This window comes from Haemaphysalis longicornis, unplaced genomic scaffold (genome assembly GCF_048455015.1).
Source record: "Haemaphysalis longicornis isolate Haplotype H1 unplaced genomic scaffold, Haemaphysalis longicornis Haplotype H1 scaffold_12, whole genome shotgun sequence".
NCBI classification, from domain to species: Eukaryota; Metazoa; Arthropoda; class Arachnida; order Ixodida; family Ixodidae; genus Haemaphysalis; species Haemaphysalis longicornis.
Window position 1 is genome coordinate 59,060,899 of NW_027526225.1, and position 20,795 is coordinate 59,081,693.

Consider the following 20,795-nt stretch of genomic DNA (forward strand, 5'->3'; position numbering starts at 1 on the left):
CTCGTTTGGCGTTCGTGCATACTTTTTGAACACAAAAAATTTACAAATGAGTGCTATCAACCACAACAACAAGTATCATTCACAAGGAAACACGGCGAAAAGAGCATGGCCGAGGCGGCCGATCCGGCCGGAAGTCCAGGTATGACGTTTTTCAGCCGGTTTTCGCCCGCGCTCTTCGGTCTTCCGGCCTCGCGCGGCGAGATGGGGGCGGGGCATCGGGCCACTTTATGTTTGCTCATTGCGCCGCTTCTATTGCATGTATTGCGAAAATTTTTCGTACACATGAACTATTCAATGTGTACTTGCTGCTAGTCAACTTTTCTTTTAATTCTAAAACCGCTTCGACTTCCCTTTAAGCAAACATTTGGCGTCTTTACCTTGGGAGGAGCGCGACGCAAGAGGAACAACATGAGAGGTGAGCGGTAAAGCGAAGGGAGGCATTTACTTCGCAAAAGCCGATAAAGACTATCGTCTCTTGACGGCATTTGCAACGAAAGGAGCAGATACGCGGCCAATTTTTTTGACAAGCTGCGTGCATTTTTTTAAACGTCAGGAAAACAAAGAAAACCACGGAGAAACCGCGGGAGAAAATAGTGACGCATAGCTGAGTAGGTTTTTTGCGTTTATGATTTCACATGACACCATTCGCCCACGCCCTGCACCTTCTGCTGTTTCAAAAACCATATCTGGCGGTTATTTCGCGGCAACGTGGCATACCACGGATTCGAGCGAGAAACAGAAAAACGTGTCGCACAGCTGCTTCGGAGCACCTGCCACTAGCACGTTGCAGTTGCCTCCCGGCCGCAGGTACAACAAAACGAAAAACGCTCTAAATGCTCACGCAAACTGTTCATGCCAACCAGATACACCGAGCGAATAGCACAAGTGAACTGGTTGCGGAGGTTCTCTTTGCAAATTACGAACAGCTTTGTGTTATTTGTGTAAACAGAAGCTGTTGATCGCCCGTAACAGCTGTGATGGCTAGCTCCAGCGTTGGTGTACCAGACTACGTCATTTTCGTCTCCCTAACGGCTCTCAGCATGGGTATGTAACAAAATATTGTGCCTATACGTGGTTTTTACTTCGGTTCTTCGTTTTCGGGTTTCTTTTTTTTTAAAACTAGGGGGGGAGGGGGGCGGAATCGGGTGCTATTTTTCAAACTGGTAACCTGGGAGAAATTGTTTTTTTTTTTTGTAAAATCATTCTTAAATTACGGTTTTTTCCTGTGAAATCTACATATGTTCCATGTAATACACTCAGCTTATTCTATCAGAAGGTGTCACGAGCTTTTCTAATTCGCTAACATTGGGGCTTGCTTCAAGCTGAAAATGGTGGGGACATCAGCGTTGCCTAGCAAATACTCTCCGAAGTTTGGGGTTTGTTGGGAAATGAATTAGAAAGAATGCAAGTAACAAACATTGATAACCTCCAAGAAATTAAACATTTTATTCATGAAAAGCTGGTCTTCGATTTTTTTTTTTTTGACACATCCTTGTTCACGTGCATTTTCATCTCCAATCGCAACATGTCGATCTCCGTTCGAGACCTGTTCGATTGTTGAACGTGTACCTCAGCCGGGATGAAGTTATCTCGACACCACAGCTTCCATTAGCGAGGCACGTCAGTGTCAGTGATGCCTTTCACAGCCCGTTGTAGCGATTGGCAGAATCACGCCAATACTCAGTGACTTCGAAAGCTGTGCTTATGCCGCTTTCTTCCAGCAAGCACTGCTTCAGAACGGCGGACCGTCAGCCCACAATTGTGCAGATCGATACTTTGAAAAGGTCGAGGAGAAATAGGGTTTAACCCGATTCTTCTGAAACATGTTCGGGGTGTAAAAATAGTGTAAATTTGAGTTTCACTTTATACTTTACTAGTAAAGTGCGTATAAAATAAAATGCAGTTTACTGGGCTTGGAGTTCTAAGCTGGGAGGCTCGAGGGTCAATGTGGAGAAGAAACAGGAAAGGGGTTAGTTGAAAGTCGTCGCAACCATAGTTAGCTTCAGCGCGTGAACGGAACTGAAGTATGCGTCGTGGTTAGAAAAAGCAGTGGTAGTTAAATACCTAACGCCTGTTTGATGTCATTTGCCGCTTCCGCTATTACTTTAGTCATCATCACCATCCTAATAGTGATAATAATCATCATCAACAGCAAATTTGACAGCTTCGCGTCTTTTGCAAAGCGATCTAAGACTGGTGGCATAAAACGTACCGCTCGTACCAATGAGCGCCGATCAGTGTCTACAACGTACTGGTCAGTCTAGTTCCCCCTCTTACATATACAATCGTCAGCCTACAGAAATAAATCTCGCGTGTTCCATGTCTATTTTCAATTCAGCCAACACGTATACCTGCAGCCATATACGTTCGGCGTCCGAACGTATACGTTCAGAGGGTTTATTTTTTTGCGTGAACATCTGCAGTCCACGTGCAAAGTTGATATTAGGGGCCTCTTGAATTTTCTTGTGGTAGGACTGGGTTATCTTGATATATCTCCAGAGTTTGATAGCACACCGAAGTGACGGAACGCTCGTGAAAAGTAATTCGCTTTGTCGTGCGGCTGCTGCTCTTCCACAGCTGCACCCAACAATACATCATCGCGTACAGTAATTAATTCAAGGAAAAGTGTATAGAACTGGTCATGTATTCACGCAGCGAGCCCACAGCATATCTGCATGCCACCTCCAACCCCGTCCTATTTTCATGACGAATTCGCAGAATAAGTGCAATGACCCACCAAAACGAATGAAATAACAACGGCAGCAGGCCGAACAAATGTGCATAATGCATGAGTAGCAGACGAAAAAAGAAGGACGATCACCTTTGTGACCATGAAATTCAGCTCACGCAGGTGCAGTTGCACCGAAAAGAAGCAACAAAATCCCAACAAGATAACGCACATTTTCTGCACAAGATCCTGCGTGGATATTGACAGGTGTATTGACCTATATAGGCTGTCGTAATATGAAAACACCGGTGATGGGTGACGGTGACGTTTTTGAGCCTACGTTTGCGCGGCATAGCTCGGTAAGCGGCCGCGCTATTGGCGGTGAGATGTTTGAGTGGCACCGCCCGGGCTCTGACGACGGTTTAGGGACTCGCGCCGCTGTCGTCCGCTACACTCCGCTTGTGAAGAGCAACACTGCCTGTGCTAGAAATCGCCCGCCCTGATGCTTCAGTGCATTGAAAAGCGTGTTTCCAGTAATTCAGGTATTTTTCCAGTGTCGGATACCTCTGAATAATTTCAAGCTGTATCCTGCACGAGTCTACAGAAAAAATTTCTGAGAAAAGACGACAGAAAAAAAGTCTGTAGTTTTGTCGTATTTTCGCGTGTCGTACTGTCGTCTTGTCGTAGTCTTGTCGTGTCGGGATTTTGGTGTTCTGTCGTGATTCGTATTCCTGTCCTGATTTTGATGTTACGGCGTGCCAAATTCGTGTCTTGTCGTCATCCTGACGTTCCATCGGTAGGTGCACATGTTTTGATTGTTATTGCCCATTGTGGAGAGTAGCGTAAATGGCAGTTGTGTTGTAACTACAGGAATGTTTGTTGTTGAGAAAATTGACTTTGTCGTTACGACAGCAATGTGTGTCGTGACAACAGATGCGTTTGTCGTTGTCAGAACAAAGTTTTCTGTCGTACGACCGGAATTCCTGTTAGGTTTTTGCGGTATTCCTGTTGTGATTTTAGACTGGGTATCGATCGCAAGATGATATGTAACTCGTTCTTTCTAGCTTATTTGGGAGGTTGGGTGCTCAGAGATCCTTGATAAGTATTCAAAATGTGTAAGCTTCCCTCAAGTATTTCGAGATGCTCTTATGAAGACTCAACAGTGTAATGCTCCGCACCATGGAGCGGGTGCCTACACGCGCACCGCACAGGAGGAAATGAAACGGCTGTCTTCTATTTCTTTCGATGTTGTTGAGTTCTATCGGGTGAATGTTTTTTCGGTGCCGAACGCATTATTTTTTCTGCACCTTCACAAGCGCCTTAGGCTTGGGGATGTTGGAAAGCTCACAAGGTTTGTGTGGGTATTTTCTTTGGCTGTAACGCATACAGTACCTTCTCACAAATTGGGTTTCCTTATAGCTGCGTGCAACACGGTGCATATCCGCTGCGTGCTTTGTTTATTCCCATGTAAATGCAATGAAAAGGTTTCTGCTACGCCGCTGCGAAACGGCGCAGACAACGTTGTCGAGAGGACTGACTTGAAAGCGGTTTTTGTGCCCGAATTTCTATCGTAACGATCGTTACTATAACAAACTGTATCTCAACCCGAAGAGTTATACCATGATTACGCTGTTGAAGGCGTGATATACTCGCTAACGAACGGAATAAATAGTATACGTGCCGGTTTTCAGTGCAACAAGAATCGAAACCGATGAATATGGCCAAGCAGCTCTTTATTGTTTTACAAACCCTTCAGGCGTAAAGAACAAATCCTGGCCTACTCGGGATGACGTTCCATGAATTGAAGAAAATTACTCTTACTTTCTTGTCCTATAGTGAGGAGCCCGTCCAGTAACCACATCGATTTTGCTGCTAAGTAAAGTGTTCTCCTTCTCTTCCTCCTCTTGAGTGCAGTTTTACTGTAGCGCATATCTGAACATTCGGAAGATATGGCGTTGCGAAATGTATAGAAATATCCCTCGAAGTCTGACCAAACATAGCGTTACTGTATTTTTGCCGTACACGTCACTCGTTTTGCTCAACAAGCCTCCACACTGCACGCGCAAGCTGGTATAAAACCAGCATGCGCCAACACACAGTGGGAACTAAACCCACATTTGTAACTCAACCCACATTTTTTAAGCCCCATATTGCATGCCGGCCTACTTTCATGTCACGACAACGTAAAGTGATGTGATACAATACGTTCGACCATCCGACAAGGTTTCGAAAACTGTTTTACCTCACAATATGAACTGGGAATCGTAATGCGTTCTGCCAAAGCCGACTGCCCGTACGCCTGAAATTTGTTTTGGTATTGCATTTTCGCTGTTGTCGGTTATTAGACTGTGGCGGTTCGCTTTCTTCGAAATATTGCACGATACAGAAGCTGACCCCCAGCTCCGACTCTTCGCGCTCCGCACAGGAGCGGCGTCGCAAGGAATGGGGCGACGCGGGCAACGTTTCTTCCGGAGCGGTATCAAAAACTATACTTTGAATCACGCCTTGAGCAAGGGTACGTGATTTTAACCATTTTATGAGGATAAAAAGTTACGCATACGCAAAACCTGGTGCGGAGAAGCATCAAAAGACTACTGAGCTCAAAGAAACAGCCGGAAGAGCAGGCCCGAGTGAAGCAGACGACAAATGCGAGAATCTGTAAGGTGACGTCATTGAGACGTGCTTTGCAGCGCCGCCCGCATTCGCACTCACCGCCACCGCCGCCACTACATACGCAGCTGTGGCAGGTGCGGTTGTTGAATGGGTCCTGAAAGGCGTTTTGAGCCCACTAAATAAGCAAGCGCCACTAAACAAACAAGTGCAATTGACGTCACCTGTTCCAAGTATATTGTTTTTACGTGCAGAGCAAAACTCGCCATTTTGTTTCACGGTCTATTGCCGCGTTCCCACCCCTTCCTGCGTCTTTTTCGGCACCACCATTCCGACGCATGTACGTCATCGATTCTCCCATGCGCGTCACGAAGCAGGAATCCTGATAACGGACGGCTTTTTCTCGCACTTCGGACGAAGAGAAGCGCCGTCTGCCCAGCGTCGACTGCTCGCGGCAGCGCCTTTGGTTAATTAGATCTTCCTACAGCACGCTTAACTCCATCGTGTTCGTCCATATTTCTTTTTTTTACTCTATTACCACGCTTCTCGTTCAGGCGCGTTGGCTAGGCCGACACAGCGACGACACGACGGCGACGCTGGCTTCCGAGTTGGCAGACTTCCTTGTCACAAGACGCCGAAGGCGACACGAACGCCTCGGCCAATCGAAAGTCCGCGTGGTGTGACTGGCTAGCTGATTGAAGACGCCGACAATACCGTTCGGCCGAACAGTCATCGGGAACCGATCGAGAAGCGAAAACTGCGCCCCGAATTCATTCGTCCTGTAAGGCATGCGGCTATGTTCTGTCAGTTTCTAGAGTGCAGTAAACATAGTAAGGCCCATGAAGTCCATACAACACAGCACTAGTGGTAATGCGATACATATTTCGGTTTAGGACGCTACGCCTGTTCGCTTTCCCGGCAATCCTTTTCATATAGGCCTCCTGCGCTGCCCAGGGGGCGCTGCGCAAGCGGCTTCCGGGCAGTACTTCCGGGTAGTACAAAGCTGCACGGGTCCCATAGGATCCCGTGTTGACAGAAGCAAAATGAGCTCGACGCTCCCGATTATTTTGCGACGCGGTCACCGGCTCATCCCCGACGCGTCCCATCTATTTCAGCGATCAACTTGGCATTAGGGGAAAAAGCTTTGCAGCGCTTAACACGTTCACAGCGCCGACGAAAGTGCCGGGACCGTGAGGGCGTCTGCTACAGGTTCACCGATCGATGGTCGTACGAAGTGAAATTTTAAGTGAAATTTCTAATTTAAACTAATACTCTAGGTGACAAACACTTCTCAAAAACAGCCGATCAAAAAAGAACAGTGACGCAATCGGCGATGATCGCGCTCTTTCGCGTACCTGCACACTCTCCGTGCACTTTCATTAAACAGTGCTCGTTTGCGTCGCCGTTACGAATACATGGTGCAGCGTTAGCTTGCCGTTTTGTTGCGTGTCTCAGTAACAAAATGCCGCGACCGTCAGAAGCGTGAAACCTGTTTTGCGATTCCGAAATTAGTGGCCATAAAACAAATTGGTCGGGCGAACTAAGAGGCCGCTCGCTTTCCTTGTTTGCTCTCACTTTACTTTATTACGCTCTTACAGCATACATTCCCTGTTCGCACTTAATAGCCTAGAATGAGGGTCAGCAACGGCCGAGTTCCATGCAGCCGACACGGCGGAGGGCTGGACGGCAAATCGGGTGGGAGGAGGAGGAGGGCTTTGAATGCAAAGAGAAAAAATTAAGCGAATTTCTAATAATATTTGACAATAATCTGGCGAAGTGTAAAGATGGGGAGGGGGGGGGGGCAATTCAACTGGAGGACGCCAATTCTCGGTTTTTGTCTTGCTGTCTAACTCCATTTGAAGTCAAAACTGGCGTGTCGGCGTTCAGATTCGACGACCCCTGCACTAGAAAACCAACACAGTCAGTGATGATCGTATGTAAATATTCGGGGCCCCGCGCCGTGTATGCGGCTGTGTTATGTTATGCTGTGTTATGTGATGTTATAGAAGTACACATCTCTGCAGGCAGCGGGCGTGTGATTTGGTGCATGTTTTGCGTCCTTTAATAGCGCTTAATTTGTTTATTTGGCGCTATCGCCCCACCTACTTGCTAGTATACATGTACCCTGCCGTTCGTAAATCGTGCGGCGTAAAACGTTACGCAAGAATAATTTAGTTTGCGAAAATACTAAACAAAATTTCCACTCGTTTCAAAGGCGGTACCAGGCCAGCAATGTCAGCTGCATGAGTCGGCTGTGCAATTCTTGCGTTCGCTTGCATGCTTCCGCTGAAGCAACCTTTTGCAGTTACCTCAGGATATAGGATGAGCAGCGTTCCGTGTTTATGGTACTCATGAACTTTCCTTTGTCGACCGCACGCAAGAAGAAAAAACTGTAACTGTCGTCAAACAGTTAAACCACCCGACCTGGCGATACTGTCCCACGCCGCGACCACCGCGACAGCTCGCTCAAAAGAAAGCCGATAAATCGGTTTTTTTTAGCGGATATTATTTTGTTTAGCCTCGGCAACTACTTTAACGGCTATTTCATACAGTATGCAGTCATTTAAAGACGCCACAAAGTGCCAGAACCAACTTTCACTCTGGCTTGTAATTCAAACACATTGAGGGCGGCGAGGGTCGTCTGCTTTTTGGGCACTGCATGTCGCCAAAACTCCAGCGCAGGAGGCCTATTCCCTTGCAACCAGCCACCCTAGTACAAAGCATTAGCCAAGTTAAAAGAGCAGAAGGGTAGTTACGGAAGGTTTATTGGGTGATAAGGAATCAATGTCGACCGACGTTTTTACCGTAAAGTGTAAAACAAAAAAATTAGGGTTATTCCACTCAACGTGAAAGGCGCCGGAAGTGCAGATCAGTGATATTGACCACAGTGGACTGCAGCACCGTTATCCGCTCACTGCTACCACCCAATGCAACGTTGAAAAAAAATGATCAGAACCAAGAAAGTGCGCTGTTTTTTGTGAAATAAAATATAAGGCATGGATGTTGCACTCTGTCATCTCCACTTTTGCACAGCGGCGGCACACAACACTTCGACTGCGGCGTGAACATCAACGGATCCGAAATCTCAATAAATAAGGATGTTTTTTGTCCCTCCCGTCCGACCAATTTGCCGAAACCCGAATACCCGGACGACCCGCCAACCGAACGGACAGCCGCACGCATGCAGTGCGGTAGGGCGGCCACACGAGGCGCAAAAAACTACCGCTTGCCTGTCCCGTGAGGGCGCAGCTACCATAAGTTTTTCCTTTTCATTGTGACAAGCGAACTTTTTTACCTCTACACCCCCTCCCCCGCCCCCCCCCCCCCCCCGGGGTTGTGTCGGGACCGTTGGTGCCCGCAGAAAACTACCGCGAACAAATACAAGAAGTTATTATTGGTAAAGACAAAATAAAACTTCGAACGAATGGAGAAGCGGAGAGGAGAGGCTGTTGTCTTGCCGATTGAGCTACGAGCCCACGCGGAGAGGGGGGAAAAACATGGTGTCCTCAGGGGGCACATCTGAGGGTTTAACCTCTGCGTTCTCACTCAATGCCACGTGATAGCGCCACGCGACCTCTCGGGCCACACTGCCTACGGCACATGTACCGGCCGTGTGGGCACCTTGCTCATGCACTAGGACTTATAAGAAAACTCACACCAACGCATAGCATGGCACTGCTCCTTCGTCTCTGCCGCCGATCTCGTCGCCACCGCTGGCGGTAGCAGAGACGGAGGCGAAGTGAGATCGTCTAACACCGGGTTTGAGATTCCTTCACTTTTATAAAAACGAGTTTCCTTTCATGTGCTTCACCAATACAACTCAACAAACCAATGTTCATGAATCATGCATTGATTTAACCGTAGCAAAGACTACCTCTTGGAAGTAATAAAAGGTGTGGTTAAATGCATTTCACTTGTCTCTGGCTATAGACGGCTCTTTCTAGAGCCACGTGTGTGAATAAAAGTGACGTCGCATGTGTAATCGTTGTGGGTGTAGTTTCCAGCTGCGATTTCGAACCAGCTTCACAGGGTGGACTGGGGCGCAATTTTTATGACAAGGTATCGCGATTGTTACGTGACGCTCCCCCCTAAACTTTTATTTCCTCCATTGTCGAACCAAACGCACCCGCGTAACTCACGCACGCCCCCTCGCATACCGGAACCTCCCCAAGTGTGAACGAGGAGCGCCATCCAGCGGGAGTTAGGAAAGACGCTGCGCACGCCTGACATTCCGTACACGAAAATACTGACCTTAGCCGAAATAAGCGTCCCCGTGTTTTTTTTTTTTCTTGAGCAGGAAAACAACGCAGAGGGTAATAATAAGTGGGACACCCAATGGCTTGCGAAAATTTAATTGAAAGTGCAAACGAAGTTGTCCATGCGGGAAAGGAACGGATGATGTCGGCGAAAACTACACTATCATACGTCGCCCGTTCGGCTTAGTAAAGCAGCCATCAAATTCCGCCGCGTTGATCGACCTAAACATCCCTGTGGGCAACCCGGCTGCTTCTAGCGCTTTGAAACGCGCGTCATTTTCACCGACGATGAAGCAGCTCCCCGTGGGCGTCAAAAAAACGAGCACATACACATACGACACATACAAATCGCGTGCAAAAACAGGCCATTCGCTTCACGGTTTAGGCCTCAAAGTGTTACGTTAGGTCTAGCGTTGGACCGCCGCACACCCGCGTCGTACCATGCTCCTCTGCTGCCGAAGCGAGTTACAAACTGCAAAACACGGTAGTCTTCGCCGAGTGAACGACTGTCTGCGTTCGCGAAATCTGCCGAGGTAGGCTAACATCGCTTTCAAAACAGCTGTATGAACGCTATGCCGGCAGTCGTTAATTATCCCTTTCTGAATCAACCATTGGTTGCCCTTTAAACGACGCACCTCGTAGTCCAGATGTACCCTCGCCGCATTAGACCCCAATTTACTCTTTGCTTGTTTTTCTTGTGTAGTTAGTTTAGTGCCATTTCTCCTCGTTGTATATTTATAGTTCTGTCGGAGGTTTATTTCTGCCCTCCAAATGCATCAGTGTTAAGCCGCACTGTGCCGGAGACTGCTCTTGTGAAACGTGTTCCAACAAATACTTTTTTTATTGTGCATGTAGCATACTTTGCGGAGTACCCAATCTCCCCGACCGTGTAACGCCCTGATCTTGCATCAAAAGTTATAATTGGCGGAGTTAACATATTTATTGCCGTAATAGCCTAAATGGAGATGATTGGTTAAACGAAGTTTCGAAAAACAAAAGAACACCAAATAAAAACAGGGATGTAACCATACGAAATCCGAAATATGCGTTGTTTTATTCTCCTCCTAGCAAAACAAAGACATAAATAAAAATTCAAGAAAAAAAAACGATAAAATCACAACCAATAAGATCAATACCCTTTCGTAAGAGAAAGATGGTTACGATGGAAAAACGTTAAACTTTTTTCAACGCTACCCGAGTGAAGGGGAAAACCAAAATTCCGAACTCATTCGACCTCGTGTATATATGGCCACGTCAGGAATTGGGCATATAAGGCCATAAATGGCCCACATCCATATATGGCCCCACCTATATATGGCCATGTCAGGAATTGGCATATATGGCCATATATGGCACACCCATATATGGCCACATATGCCCAATTCCTGACGTGGCCATATATGGCAATTTTTATATGTGGCCATATATAGCATTTTCGTAAGGGTAGGATCAAATCGAGGCGCTACAAAGAGTATTTGCTACCTTCGTGTGGAGCTTTAAATGAGAGCCAATGCGTAGGGATGACTTGTTTCTTTTTTTGGTGTCTGGTGTTTTTTTTTATTAACGCACTTGTTTGAGCACGAACTTGTGTGTCAGATTTTCTTATACAAATTGGCGGATTATCCACTTTTACTTACTATACTTCAGAAGCGCATAAGTTACCATTTACCTTTCCTCCTTGTTTCTACTGTCGAGGTTAACAGGAAGCCGCCATGGGATTTCTGAAGGAAGTTGGAGATACTATTCATTTCCTTACTACGCGGCTTTCTCTGGAGTACCTGTTTATGCTTTGAAGCAAGGCTATGATGAACACCTTAATTCATAATCTGTTACCGGTACCTTATTATCGGCAGACATACGTGCGCACCCATAATAAGTGTTTTAGATCCTGCCAAGCGTGTGTGCGTACCGCCAAATTCTAACACATTTTTTTCTTTGGCTTCATTCGCAAACGCTTCCAATTAAAACATGGCTGCGCGGAAAAGGCATTTTGTTCCCTTGATCGAACACTGCCGCTTGTGCAATCAACCAGAGACTATTGACCATTGTTTTGTGTTGAGCCATGCCGCCGTGTTTGTCTGGGGCGTCTTTCAACGGATAGTGAAAAAGGACATCAGCATCCGTACATACACAATACGCTTCTTGCCATTTGAAGATTTAGATCGGGTTCCCTATGACGTGTTTGTCCTGCTAGGATTGTTTTGCTTGTGGAAGTGCCGCATGATAGATCGGCATGCTGAACCCGCTAGGCCAACCAAGTACATTTTTCGGTAACAGGCAGCGTAGGTGCGGGCCGTTTCTGCTGAGCAGAGTGATCACCGGAGTAGCTGCATCTTCTCGATGCGTGCGTCTGCTCGCCTGAGTTTTCAAATGGTGCCCATCTTTGTTACACTGATGAGCTTACTCTTCGCTGTCTGTTAGTTTTTATATTGTGTGGTAATTGTCTTGGCTGAATTTGTCTAAATTTTTTATACGTTAAAGAAAAGTGTGGGACTGGTACGTGTGCCTGATTGACCTTTAAATGGTGTGTCAGTGATCGTGCTGCCATTGTTGATAGTGTGCGACTTTAAAGGGACACTGAATTGAATTTGTCAAGCTCCCGTTTTTGCTTGCACTGTGTAGACTGGCTCAAATTAGCACACTTTTCATCGTTTATCCGGTTGACAAATCGGTAATTATTTTACAAAGCGCGAAAGAAGAAAAACTACCATGCGCGGTTTGCGGCGGCCGCACCAACTAAGGCTGTGACGTTGAGAGGAGGGGCGCCGTGATTGGACGATGCCCAAGGTTAGCAATCACACAAGTTTCGGTTTCGGTTTCGGTTCTGTAAAACATAACCAATGGCTTTGTTGGATGGGCATTCTCAATATCTCAGTAATCATCGTACCGCGCTTCTGCCATGTTGTCGGCTGTAAAATGCACAAGATAAGCCTCCCAGGACGGCTTGTAGTCGTAGCATTCACTAGCCGAGACCTACGCAGTGCATGAACGCCCTCCGCGTACCCGCAGACGCCCAAATGTCATGCGCTTTTCCCCCATATTTGGAGCTTGCCACCCTCACGCCTGTATCGTAAAAAGCGTGTTCGCACCAGGCCAAGGGTCTGTTCATTCTGGCCTGTGCCCACTGCCTGCAAGCAGTCGGTGCTTATGGCAACAGCACGCCAACGAGAACTCGCTAGCGCGCCAGTGCCAGCCTGCGCGCGTTTTGTGAACTAGTTCGTGTAGCCATGAACGTTGCGGCCCCAAAAAAGGTGAACTCAATATAGAAAACATCGGCGGAAAACAAAAAAGTTAACTTACAAAAAAAAAAAAAGCACGTACCCGCGGGGATTCGAACTCGTGACTCGCAAAACATTTGCAATGAATTCCTAGCGCCTCAGACTGCTAGGCTACTTTTTTTTTTTTTTTTTTTTTTCTTTATTACCAGTCATCAACACACACTTACAACACAAAAATAACCACACTGCATTTGGTACAACAAACACCGACATTAACATACCAGCCGTGCTTCCGGCTAGGCTTTGTTATTTAATCATCACTTTAGAGAAATTAACGGCTCTAAAAAATCCAACCAATCTGGTACTGGCTGCTGGACTCTCAGCCCCTCAACGAACTGCGTGACACTCTCCCGCAGAAACTGCCGGGCCGGTCGGGCATCCACGTCACCATGGAGCCACGCCATGCGCGCCCTCCATATGCTGTGAAGGCCCAGGAGCATTATTAAATCGTAGGGGACTCCTTCGTTATTCTGTGTGGGTAAATACCGTATACCATGCGGGGTAAGTGGGAAGTCTTTGTGTAAAGTTCGCTGCATAACATCCCAAAAGTGAACCGCCATCCAGCAGTGTATAAAAACGTGGTCTATGTTATCCGGTTGTTTACAAATTGTACAGTCAGTACCCCACGGTGTATCTAACCCCTTTTCTTTTAACCATGTTTGCACAGTAAGTGTCCCCGAATGAAGTTTGAAAAAAAATGACTTCACCCCCGGTTTTACAGCCATACGCTTAACTCTTTTCAGTACATCCTGCCCTGGGCCTTCTTTGTACAGTTCTCTATATCGTGGTATCGGGAACAGACTGTCGCAAACATCTTTATATAATTTTCTACGTGACACTGTACTCAAATATTCCATCGAAAAACGAGTTGACAGAAACCTGAGTGACATGACAACTTCTTTAAAATATCCTGAAATCCTTCCCTGTATGTGCAAACTGGATACGACAAATTCCGGCAGTGCTTGAGACAGCCGCACCTGGCAAACTGTTCGCAAAAAAGGATCGCTTGTATCGCGAAGAAAAAGGAACCTATTCACCAACTGGCGGACAAACAGGTGCGACAACCCAAGCCCGCCCTCCTTGACGCGTCGAAAAAGGTTATCTCTACTGCACCTTTCCCATGTAGATGACCAGATAAACACAGCAAATGCACGATGCATTTTCTGTACATTCAAACGCGAGCAGTGCAACACTTGCATAACGTACCACACTTTGGCAATAAAAAATAAATTACAAACAGTCGCTTTAGCAAACATTGAAAGAATAACCCCTTTCCACTTTTCTGCCCTGTCGCGTATGTCCTGCGTTCGGGCACGCCAATACGGTTCGCTGTCCTGGTAACACTCCAGTGGCGTCCCTAGATACTTAACGGGACTCGTTTCCCAGCTCACGTTGGCAAAAAAATCCGGTGTCAAAGACCAGTCCCCATGCCAGAATCCCAAACATTTCCCCCAGTTTACCCCACTACCTGTGATTGACCCAAAACGTTTAACAATGTCCACCGCTTTTGTAACACTATCTTTGGTCGTACAGAAAAGAGCAATGTCGTCTGCGTAGGCCAGAAGTTTTACCTCTGCCTCGCATAGCTTAAACCCGCGAATGTGTTCGCTTTCAATTACAGTCGAACACGGCTATATCGAACTCCAAGGGGATCGCGAATTAGTTCGATATATGAAAAATTCGATATAAAAAATATGGGCTCTGAGACCTCACCTATGGCGGACGATCACTTACCGATCGTCGCATTCAAGAATGACAACTAATTCCGCACTCACGACGCAACAGGACAGTTTATTTCCGTGAAAAAAAAAATCGCTCATCTTGGCCTGCTTCTTCGTCCTGGAAATGAAATTAAAGACGCTGGTCTCGATATTCTCGAGGCTGCACAACTAGAAAATTCCAGCAGCACGCTGCGCCTTTGTACAACACGCACGCAAACAAAGAACAGCGCGCACGTACCACAAGAACTTTGAAGGTAACCGTTTCAAGGCTCTCTGAACGGACTCCAACAAAGCGCTCGCGATGGTCATCTCCGAGAGAAACAGTGATCTCCGAAAGGTGCGGGACAACTCGCCAAACAGCAGCAACAGCAGCAAAATGCAAAAGAAGGAGGAGGCCGCCAGCGCCTTCATTCCCTCTTCCCTTTCCCGAGACGACATCGGGGGAAGACAGACCCAGAGAGAGAGAACTCTTTTTCGGCAAGCCGGGGAACGTACGCAGCCGAAAAAAAAAAAAAAAGGACGTGCGCAGTCGGGGCATCCCTACCTCGCACTGTCATATTTTTCGAGCGTTCGGGCTCGTGTGCCTAGAGAGATTTAGCATGCCGGGCTCGGTCCGCTAACGCTACGGCGGCCGGTAGCGGGGCCCCACTGGGAAAGCGCAAATTCGTTCCGGTAGAAGGGATTAGTTCCGCGAGCCAGTCTTCGCCATGCCCGCGCATTCCTCCCCATACTCCTCAACCTCAACCGGGAGTGAAGCGACCGCCGAAGAGCACCTTCCAACTCGCGCGGCGTTCGATATACCCAATGTCGGGAAAAATACGGTTCGATATAAGCGTATGAATTCCTATACTTTTACACAGAATTTTCAAGGGGATAATTTATGAGTTCGATATAGACAATAATTCGATATACCCGTGTTCGATATATCCGTGTTCGACTGTATATTTAAGCAGAGCGTTTCGATATACAGGCAGAAAAGAAGTGGGCTCAGAGGACAGCCCTAGCGTACCGACCGTTCCACGCTGATGGGGGCCCCCAGCGTCTTGTTTACAATTAATCTCGTGGTGCACTTTCGGTACGCCAGAGCCACCCCCTCCTTGATGACTGTTCCAACGTTCACATGATCTAAAATCAGCAACAATAATTCATGGGACACACAGTCAAACGCCTTCTCCAAATCAAGCTGGAGAACAGCCACGCGAGCTCGGGCAGCGTCGCAGCATTCCAGCACACATCTCGCCTTGTGTGTGTTTGAAAAAATAGTGCGTCCTTTTATGCCACACGTCTGGTGAGGCCCAACAATCTGCTTGATGACTGTTTGAATTCTTTGTGCAAGCACCTTCATAAAAATTTTGTAATCGACATTTGTCAAGGATATAGGGCGATATGCTGTAACATGTTTAAGTTTGTCCGTGTCCTCTGTTTTAGGTATGAGTATCGTGTGCGCTTCTCCGTAAGAGGGTGGCAATGCCTTTAGTTCGAAGGCCTCATTAAATAGTGCTGCCAAAAGTGGCGATAAGTCGTCAGTCACGCTAGACTGGATAGAGTGTATGTATCGTGTGATTTAATTGAAAAATGTGAAGGGTACGAAGTAAAACCTGTATCATTTTCAGATCACTGCCTGGTGGTGTGTAATCTAGGATACAGGAAACGGACCAATACTTTCACGTGGGAGCTATGGAAATTGAATGATAAGTTACTTACGGATGAAATCTTTTTTGAAAAAGTGAGTGGTTTGATTCGGAAAATAGAAGGGGATAAAATCGGTGAACAGTGGGAGTGGTGTAAACAGGAGGTAAAAATGAGGGCCATTGAGAGGTCCACTGTCGTACGATACGAACAGAAAATTATAGAAAAGACACTAAGGTCAAACCTAGAAAAACTTATCCGTGAAGAGTGCAATGCGCCTGGGGTGTTTAGTGAGGATATCAGAAAAATGAAACAGAAACTTGAGGCGCTTGACGATGAACGCTACCGGGGAGCCCTCGTGAGAGCGAGAGTGGACCGATTAGCCGGTGGAGAGGCCCCTACCAAGCGTGCGTTGGGTATAGAACGGGCGAACGCTCGACGTAATCATATAAGGGAGATAGAGTGGGAAGGACGGGTGACGGGTGATCAGCAAGAGATTGAACGGGCTTTTCATCACTACTACAAAGATTTGTTTGCCTTCCGCAGGGCTGAGGTGGAGGCCTTTAAAACCGAGTTTATCAGTGCTTTCCCAAGGATTGATGAAGACTACAAAGAAAGTTTAAGCCAGCCTATTGCAGTTGCTGAAGTTGAATGTGCGATCGATAGTTTGAACAACGGAAAGTCACCGGGTCCAGACGGATTAACTGCAGCCTTTTACAAGGTCTTCAAAAAGACTGCTAGGCTACGAAGCGGGACGCGAAGGCCTTGCTAATATAGGGTATATATTGTAGAACAGGTTTACACTTTTATTTAGTTTTGGCATTTCAAGCCGCTTACGTGACTATTTGTTGTACTGCGATCGTGCAGTAAGCGTCGACCGAGTTTCCACAGTAGCTCACGTCTAGCAATTGCATTTCGTAGACGGGAAAGCGTTCGCAGATGCGTAGTCGTGCTGCTGACCGCTGTGCTTGTCCGCCCAGCGCAAAAAAGTGCTTCCCGCGTCCTAGTTTTACGCTGTACGGTAAAAATATCAGTTGATTTTATTTGCTTAGTACCTATATTGACTTCGCTGACTCTTCTCCCGCCTTCAAGAGGCTTTATATTTTCCTACTGGCGTACCAGTTAGCGAAGCGTCGCATGTGCAGCGCTTGTGTGAAGCGACCTTGACTTGGAGCTAGATACAGTGTACAAACAAACCAAGTAAAGAAAGGCACATTCTTCCATTCACAAACGTGTCCTGGCTTCGTTTCAACTAAGCGAACGAATTGCGACCAAGCAATTTTTTTTAACCTCCTTGATTGCGACGACCCGCCGGTGGCCGGCGGACGAAACGCTGGGCCGACTGACTCTGTCGGCCGGGGAGCCGTGCAGTAGCGCAGCCGTGGCGCAGCCAATTGCCAGCTCAGCCCCTCCTGACGTCACACGAAAACGCCACAGAAAATGGGCGAGCGTAAAGAGAGGAGGACAGCGTTTTCGAATTAGTTTTTCTACTAAATAAAATCGCGTAAACGCGCCTAGAGTGGTCGAAACATGGCCTGGGGACTCCGGACTACAATTTGCGCTAGTAATCCCGCAATGTTTACATATCACTTCAGTGTCCCTTTAAAGCTTTCGGGCCTAGTCTTGTATGCAATAAAGAAAAAAGGTAGGAATGTTGCAATCCCATAGATGGTGGCTTCATAACGATAGGGGCCCCGGTTCGATTCAGGCCAAAGGAAGCATGCCTTATTTTAGATGCGAAGCAGCTTATGGTCGAGCCTGTTCCCTCCGCTGTTGTGTGGGCGCCGTTCTGCGGCTTCCACACCCCCACTGCGAACGCCTGGCCAGGCACCGCTGATGACGATTGTGGCAGGATTCCCCTAGGGATTGCCCAACCAAACAATCCATCACGAGATAGTTTCGCGTTCAACCACCGTCATCTTCCCGTAGGGGAACCCTGAGTAGTAGCGAGGCATTCGTCCTCTCCTCTTCGATGCTCCTCTCCTCTCCGAAGGTCCTCTCCTCTCCGGGATTGCGCAATGAATGGCAACACCTGCAGCCCCGCGCGCGATAATTCGAAGCAGCTTAGGGTTAGAACCGCGACGGTATCCGCTGCATACTCCTCTAGGGGCGCCACTGTAGCTCCGCGCTATAAATGACGCGTGCGCGCGCGCGCTCCGCTCCCCACATTCCTCTCCAGCAACGCCGCGATTGAACTGAAAACTAATGGCAACTTGAGTCGACCCCATGGCTGCTTCGCATACTACTCCGGGTTCCCCTACGAGAAGATGGTGAATTTTTTAGATGCAGAGCATCTGATTCACTCGCCTTGTCCCTCCGGCGTCGTCGTCGTCGGCGGCGGCGGCGGCGTTATCCACCCCTCCCCCATTCTCATCGCCGCACCAGCTGCGCTCTCCGCCGCTCACCCCCTCTCCTCTCCGATAGCGAACACTCTCTCGCGAGGGGCATTGGATTGGATTCGATTAAATTGGCTTGGATTGGCTTGGATTGGCTTGGCTTGGCTTGGCTTGGCTTGGATTGGATTGGATTTGGATTGGATTGGATTAAAGTGCATTGTGTTGGATTGTGTTGCGTCATAGCCGCGGCACGTTGCGTCATAGCCGCGGCAGACGCGCTGGGGCCGGCGCATGTGCAGTACTCTCTCTTCCGCGGTTTCCTCTCCTTCGGGCGCGCTGCGCATATAACCGGTGTGCCGTTCTCCGGCGAAGCAACATACACGCTTGGCTCAAACACCTACAGTCCATGCCGCTTTACAAGTACGCCAACGTCGTCATCAACTGGGACCGGCTTACGCAGTCCCCTCAACGTTATGCGTGCTATAAAACACGGTCCCTTCGCCGCTCCGCCTATGCGTCGCATATACACAGGGGTTCCCGCGAGGGGAGGTGGGAGTTTTTTCCCTTTGAGGCGCTTCATGTGCCGTTGTGGAAAACCCTCAAAATCTTGTACCCTCCCATTGTGTAAAGATGGCTTTCTTGCAGTGCGTTTTAGTGCAGTCGCCATCAGTGAGGCAAGGAAAGCTTCGCCTTAAATATTTGGGAAAAACGGACCAACCTTGCACTTTTCCATATCTTTCAGTTCATCAGCATTCTTACTTCGCCTACCGTCTGTTAACATGTATTATTGAGAAAGTATTGGTCAGCCACTAGTGTTTATTACTTATTTGGCACCCACAGCGCCTTGCAGCATTACAGGAGGGGGAAGTGCACACAAAACAAGAAAACAGAAAACACTCAGAGGAAGTACTCATAAACAAGCCAAGAGGGAAGGTTCAAATAATGACGCGTCAAATACGTTTCTAATAGCCCCGAGACATACCACGTCAAAGTACAGCATTGGACCCATAATCTAAAAAAAAACTCCCACCTCCCCTCGCGGGAACCCCTGTGTAGATGCGACGCATAGGCGGAGCGGCGAAGGGACCGCGTTTTATAGCGCGCATAACGTTGAGGGGACTGCGTAAGCCGGTCCCAGTCGATGACGACGTTGGCGTACTTGTAAGGCGGCGTGGACTCTAGGTGTTTGAGCCAAGCGTGGATGTTGCTTCGCCGGAGAACGGCACACCAGTTATATGCACAGCGCGCCCGAAGGAGAGGAAACCGCGGAAGAGAGAGTTCTGCACATGTGCCGGCCCCAGCGCGTCTGCCGCCGCTATGACGCAACGTGCCGCGGCTATGACGCAACACAATCCAACACAATCCACTTTAATCCAATCCAATCCAAATCCAATCCAAGGCAAGGCAATCCAATCCAATCCAATCCAATACAATCCAATCCAAGCCAATCCAATCGAATCCAATCCAATGCCCCTCGCGAAAGAGTGCTCGCTATCGGCGAGGAGAGGGGGTGAGCGGCGGAGAGCGCAGCTGCCGGGGCGAGGAGAATGGGGGAGGGGCGGGCAACGCCGACGACGACGACGATGACGACGCCGGAGGGACAAGGCGAGTGAATGAGATGCTCTGCATCTAAAAGAAGTTTGCGCTAGAGCCAGCACACGGAACTGTTGTAGCACGAGTTGTGTTACCTAACATGCGTCATCCATGGAGTAGACCATGGTCACCGGATGGCACACGAAATGGCCGGCCCGCTCTAGGATAAAAAACGAGTCAGTGAACTCTCGCAACTAGCCGCCTTTCTTATGCCAGCTCTTACAAACAAAGCCGCTGATTTTGTGGAAAGCAAAAATTAGCGGATTAAAACCAAGGTCATCCGGCATACTAGGCAATCACGTAACTCCAAGGTTACCACAGCTCTTTCTTTTGTTCCATGCAAGAAAATTCGTTTTACGGGAAACGCATTCACTCAGCGAAGAAGAAGCAGGGTCAGATTAATGCCACATGTATGTGGCCTTCTACATACGTACAACTAGTATGTTTACATACGTACAGCTAGCATGCTCCTTACATACACATACCTTGCAATTAACTTACTCTGTAAATGCACAAATTTATACACAACATTGCTCCAACGTCACATAAGACAGCTTATCCAAAACGGCCACTAGTTACGCAGCCCTAAACAAAGTAGGTACATGTAAATTCACAGCGACGCCGCTTTACACACTTAAACAATTCCCATGAACGCAGTAACTTAGCCCATACATACAATATGGCCTAAAAGTCGCGCATAGCCA

At 47.9% G+C, this 20,795-nt stretch overlaps 1 protein-coding gene across 1 annotated transcript in view; it reads left to right on the forward strand.

Annotated features, from left to right (window-relative positions):
* The first annotated feature begins 875 nt into the window (after window positions 1-875).
* Window positions 876-20,795, forward strand: part of LOC144161985 (sodium-coupled monocarboxylate transporter 2-like) — a 67,033-nt gene continuing 47,113 nt past the window's right edge. The window contains exon 1 of the mRNA XM_077692524.1: window positions 876-1,044. Coding sequence (XP_077548650.1) covers window positions 978-1,044 — 67 coding nt within the window. The 5' untranslated portion in view covers window positions 876-977. The remainder of the gene's footprint in view (window positions 1,045-20,795) is intronic.